At 40.3% G+C, this 6017-nt stretch overlaps 1 protein-coding gene across 1 annotated transcript; it reads right to left on the bottom strand.

Annotated features, from left to right (window-relative positions):
• Positions 1-1453: 1453 nt before the first annotated feature.
• LOC135530505 (homeobox protein BarH-like 1) lies at positions 1454-5184 on the bottom strand. The gene is made up of 4 exons (XM_064958814.1): positions 4610-5184; positions 2580-2871; positions 2246-2330; positions 1454-2101 (listed from the first exon to the last, which is right to left on the bottom strand). The coding sequence occupies exons 1-4, from the start codon at positions 4815-4817 to the stop codon at positions 1934-1936; spliced, it is 753 nt and encodes a 250-aa protein (XP_064814886.1). The 5' UTR covers positions 4818-5184; the 3' UTR covers positions 1454-1933.
• Between the last annotated feature and the right edge of the window lie 833 nt (positions 5185-6017).

The raw sequence follows: 6017 nt of genomic DNA, 5'->3' as shown, positions 1-6017 counted from the left end.
GTTCAGTTCTTCAACCCATGGTAATGTTGGAAGATTAGTATACATTGAATTATAACAGGGAGAATACTGTACAATAGTAGGTTATACCCTCGTCTATTACCTGCACTAACCATGGAACTGTGTGATGACACGGCCAGGTATTGCCCCATGTGTTGGGTTCAAATTGTTGCGGCTTGGTCTTTATTTTATTTATTGAACCTTTATTTGAAAAAAGGTCTGCACTTTTTTATTTTTTTATTATCAACTGTTACTAATGGTCCTCAGAAACAACCGCATGGCCATGACGGCGTTTACAGTGGAAGCAAATTAAGGTAAATTAAACTATGTAATTAAATGGAATGATAATGTAGGCTATACCAACTGAAGTGAACTAACAGTGTAATTAAATGGAATGAGTGTAGGCTACACCGACTGAAGGAAACGAACAGTTAATTTGCAGTTAAATAGGCCTATGTGTGGTCATTAGGCCTACTGACGGTCGATAATGATAGTGGTTCATATTTAACATGACAGAGAATGTCGGGGTAGCAAGTTAAAAGGCCTTACAATGTAAATGCTGCATAATGGCACAGCATTTCATAACTTTACTGTGGGAAGGTTGATATGTTGATTTATGCGGTCTTAACTCGGGTCAGAATCCCTCTAATGAGAATATGAAAGGGAGGATACTATTTTATTGTATCAGAAACTAATGTGGTGAGTTGTTATTTGAGACCTGCAAGCTGTTCACTCGTATGCGATATGCTCACTAGTGTGTTTAACGGACTCCATGGTTGGAAAGTGAAGTGCCCTCGGGCCTTATCACCTTACACGATCATTTAGATATGTGATGTCATTATTGACCGATAAAGGTTATTTGTTGTCTAGTTAAAAACGTGTGATTAGATCATTATGTTTGAAATATTTGAAACATGACAGTATCATTTCCATGATCGGTGGTGAGCACTAGATTTTATAATATTGGATTTGCCTGTAGGCCTCAGTTATGAGTGTTCAAGGACCAGTTTTCTATGGAGTTAACCTACTTGTGTTAAATTACCCTTAAAGTCATATTATTAAGCACTCATATTTCGCTTTGGTCGTTACATTTCGTTTCCGTTCAAATAAACCCAGGGCTGTCTATGTCACGCTGAATTGTCCGTAATGTTTGGCCTACCCACCAAGAAATTGTAGCACTGCTAAAATGTTATTAAGTGAACGACTGTTCACATCACAGCGTTGGAACGGAAAAGGCAGATGGATAGGCCTATAAGTGTTCCAGAATGGTAATGTTTTGTAGGGAAAATTACCTCCCAGCTGCCAACATCAACATTCTTATGTGAGTGCAGGAAATATCCATTTTGGTCAAATTTCCTTTCAATATAACATACAAATAAAATAACAATTAAGTGTAAGTGAAAAAATATTTAATTACATCCAAAAATATCTTTGTAATAAAAAAAAAAACGAATAAAACATGTAAATATGCAAAACAAACAAAAGCAGAACAGAATACCTGTGTGTAAAGTGTGGCCTTCGAATGGAGGCAATGAAACAGTACCTACTGGTCGATGGATGTTTCTCTGTCCCCTCTCATGCCTCCTCGCTCTACCGCTCCACAGCAGTAAAATCAGTTTGTCGTGACGGGGAGGGACGCACATAGTAGGTATTGAGAACACATTGATGATGAAAGAACATGTAATATAGCATACAAAAAGTAACATCGTCCCAGGATGAGCGAGATTAGTAGTAAAAAAAAACATGTTCCGCCTCTCATACGGAAGGCGAACATGAGTCGCTCTCTAAGTTCCAACATATCCACGTCAAGGTCAAGGCACTTGGATCCAACGGTCGACCATGCATGCAACATTACGCATCCCAGAGGCTGTATGTCGGGAGAACATCGTCAGATAGTTCGTTGTCAGTTAGTCGGAGGCTCGGAGCACCAACGTTATTATTCCTCTTGGTTAGTGTTTGAAAGTGGCGAGGTGGAACAGTCCGATTTACGGTTGAAGTCTCGAGACCTCTCATGCTCCGAAAGCTGCTCGCTCGACGGGATGGAATTCTTCTTAGGACGGCCTTTTGGTTTGGTTGGAGATTCCAATCCTCCTCCTTGTAGGACCTGTACAGTGGAAACGATTCACGTTTCAGTTAAAACAATTCAACCGTCCGCAATAAAACGGTTTAGTCCTACCATAAAACCAAGATAATTGACAAGTCATTCTCCTCCTTGTCATATTGTTCATAATAAGAAATAAGAACTTACTATTTTCTTCCATTTCATTCTCCTGTTCTGGTACCAGGTCTTGACTTGTAGTTGACTCAGATCCAGACACTCAGCAAGATCTATTCTACATGAACAAAGACAGAAGCGATTAGAGAGATTTCCTTTACATTCTCTAATAGCACACTATGACGCTGCCTTGAACTAAAAGCAGTCGATAGTCAATGGTATTAAAGGAGGATATTTTCTTTGGTTTCATCAGTCATAACAGCAGATAAGGCATTTGCATGTTTTTATTTCTGCCTGTCGCCTTTTCCGCACATCACCAATAACTGGGGTTGGGGATAAACGAAGTTGATTGAATTAATTTGAATACCTGTCAGGTGTTGAAAGGTACTTTTGTTTCTCAAATCTCTTCTCTAGGCCCATGAGCTGTAGCTCAGTGAAGACTGTCCTACTCCGTCGGCCCTTTTTGGTCTTGCTGCTGCGGTCGCCGAGGTGCTCCAGTTTGCTTCGGAAGTGGATGTCCAGCGGGAGGTGGTGGGAGGCTGAGCCGTGGTGCAGGACTGGAGCCCCAGATAGGAGAGCAGAGCCTAACGGTGATCCAAGTGAACAAGAGAGTGGCGACATGGGGAACTTCAGGATACCCGACTGGTCGCCCTTCAAATCTGAAAGTCAAAGTCCAACAATATCACATTTAAATTGAATTATTCTAGGTCTACACAAAGATAATTAATTTAACAATGCCTATAGGCTGCACACTTGACTATTAGCTTGGCAATTACAAACTGATGATGACAGTTCTCTTGGTAAAAAATAGAGGTTAACATGAATACAGAGAAATGTTACTAAAACATTTTATAATATTATTATTAGTAGTATTATTGTATTGTTATATCTGTATTATTTTAATAATAGTTAAGTCATAGTAGTATTGTAGCCTATTTAAGATATCATTACATTATACTACGATAGGCCTCGGCCCAATAAGAATAATTTAATTGTAAAATGGTATTGTATTTATTTTATAATTATGGTAATACTTATAGCAATAGTTATATTATTATAAACATTATAGATGTATATTCGTATAAACGCTGAAAATATCTTTTCAATTAATGTCATATGTAACCAAATGCATCTACTTTCTCGTCGAAATATTGACACGTAAAGTGACTTCACACTACTACTCTCTTAGTGTTTTTTCACCCACCAACACAATTTCCCTGAGCCAAATTCATATGAACCATATGACTGCTGAAATGCATAAATAGTGGTATTCGATAAACAAGGACTAGTTTTACAAATCGCATGACCAATCAATGTAAACACGTGTAATAGGTTCTGGCCTTTCTCGGGAGTTTTTCCGAGCCACCGTGCTTCTACACCTGCATTGTTTGCTGTTTGCAGTTTTCGGCTGGGTTTCTGTACAGCACTTTGTGACATTAGCTGATGTAAGAAGGGCATTATAAATACATTTGATTGATTGATTGATAATACTACACTGGAAAAAGAACATGAGTCCAATACTCTGAAGGCAGAGACCCGCTGCGTGAAACTTAAGGCCCGCATCGCCCTTTCTAAAGTCTGGTGACCCAGTGTGAACATTCGCTCGAGTGGAAACATTCACAAGACAAACTTGTCTACATTTTTTTGATACAGCAATATATACTTTAGAAACCTTCTTAAAGATCCAATGAAATTACAATGTTGTTTTTGAAATACGGTGACTAAATTAGGGTGCCCGAATGGCGCAGCGGTCTAAAACGATGCAGTGCAAGAGGCGTCCCTGGTTCGTATCCAGGCTGTATCACATCCGGCCGTGATAGGGAGTCCCAATTGGCCCGGGGTAGGCAGCCATTGTAAATGAGAATTTGTTCTTAACTGACTCTCCTGGTTAAATAAAAGGGCACGCACTGGTAACGCGCTTCTCTCCATTGCTTTGGGGTGCATGGTTGACCTTTGCCCTATAACCTACCATTTGTAGCCTATATATATATATGTATATAGGCTACAAATGGTAGGTTATAGGGCAAAGGTCAACCATGCACCCCAAAGCAATGGAGAGAAGCGCGTTACCAGTGTTACCATATATATATATACACACATTTAAAACGTTCCTAGATCGTGCACTTTTAATAAGTATATAATACCAGAAACACAAATGTAAACAGGCTCATATTTATAGATGCATTAAATCAACTTGTTTTACGAGCGCCATTTGGGACAATTACTGCCTGAACGAATCAAAAGCATTCATCTGGAGTAGGGTTTCCCAAACTCGGTCCTGGTCTAGAGAATACTATATAACAAAGACTTATTGCAAATACAATCACATTTTTGGGTACACACCTCCATCTTAAAACAAGCTAGAATCAAGCTAGAATCAAAAGCAGTGCATCCTACCCAGGTGGTTGTGGTATGGCCGTGCCGATAACAGAGCTTGTACTCCGAACTTGAGTAGCTCCCCTGCCGGGGTAGACACCTTATGGTCCGGGTGGTCGGTCAGAATCTCTTCGATCATGAAGCTCCGGTAGCGATGTGAGTGGGAGCGGTGGTCGTTGTAAGCCTCCGGAAGATAGTAGTGAGCCCCCAAGTCCAAGGGATGCTGCATGGTTCAGTTCGGTCAGCGGGAGAGACCGAGTGTAATAAAAACTTTTTCTTCCTCCTTGGGTAGTCTAGCTATACCGTAGAGACATGCAATCACATTTAAACAGCCGTCCCTTCTCACTTTACAACTCTGGGATGGAATAAGTCACTCGGGTACAGGGCTGGAAGTTAACATTCTCAACTGGACACTGAAATAAGCCCGTCCTGATTCTGCTTGGTGGCTGAATCAAACCGTTTATTTGCTAAAACCCAACTATGGAGATTGCAATATGGAACCAAACGTCCTCAAAGTGTCATCATAACGTTTAATTTCCGGCCAATATCAAGTAATGCGGTCTACCCCTGTTTACTGTAGGCTATAGCGTCGCCGAGAGTATGCATGGAGCAGTTCAAGGCTTATAAGAGAGTTCCCTTTCTATGCTCCTCCCCTCCTTAGATGAGCCAGCCTCTCAGACCCGAGGAAGGAAGGAAACATCTATTAACACTACTTTGCATGCTAAAATAGGCAAATTATTTAAGCAAATTAGTAGGCATGTATTTGGTTTGGACACATTAGCCTGCCTATCTACTCTTGACCAGAGAAAGCAAGAGAGATTTATTGTGCACAATGTTGAAGGAATGTTGGTGTGAGATGGTCAATTTGAAGGTCCCAATGGCTACGTCTTTGAAATGCATTTTACAATGAATGTTAAAACATTTTGTTGTAGAAAGTAAACATTTCGATTAAATATATCAGGGAAATGTATACAAATGTAGGCCTATGCAATTTGTTAAAGACATGCAATTCATTCATACCCAAACACTGAACAATACCAGATCAGGTCATGCAACATTGTTTAGAAATGGAGATATACACTGATGGCCGGATGCATCAATCTCTTAGTTTGCTTAATTAATGATGACTCGCTCCAGCAGGTATATTTCACTGGCCACCCTCAAAAGCCTATTCCTACTTTGGCCGCCTTTCCTTCCAGTTCTCTGCTGCCAATGACTGGAAAGAATTGCAAAAATCACTGAAGCTGGAGACTCATATCTCCCTCACTAATCTTTAAACACCAGCTGCCAGAGCAGCTCACAGATCACTGCACCTGTACATAGCCCATCTGTAAATAGCTTATCCAACTACCTCATCCCTATATTGTTGTTTTTTTCTTCTCCTTTGCACCCCAGGATCTCTACTTGCACATTCATCTTCTGCACATCT

The sequence above is a fragment of the Oncorhynchus masou genome, unplaced genomic scaffold (assembly GCF_036934945.1).
Source record: "Oncorhynchus masou masou isolate Uvic2021 unplaced genomic scaffold, UVic_Omas_1.1 unplaced_scaffold_1356, whole genome shotgun sequence".
Taxonomy (NCBI): Eukaryota; Metazoa; Chordata; class Actinopteri; order Salmoniformes; family Salmonidae; genus Oncorhynchus; species Oncorhynchus masou.
The sequence above is the reverse complement of the archived record's forward strand: the minus strand, read 5'-3'. Positions and strand labels throughout refer to the sequence as shown.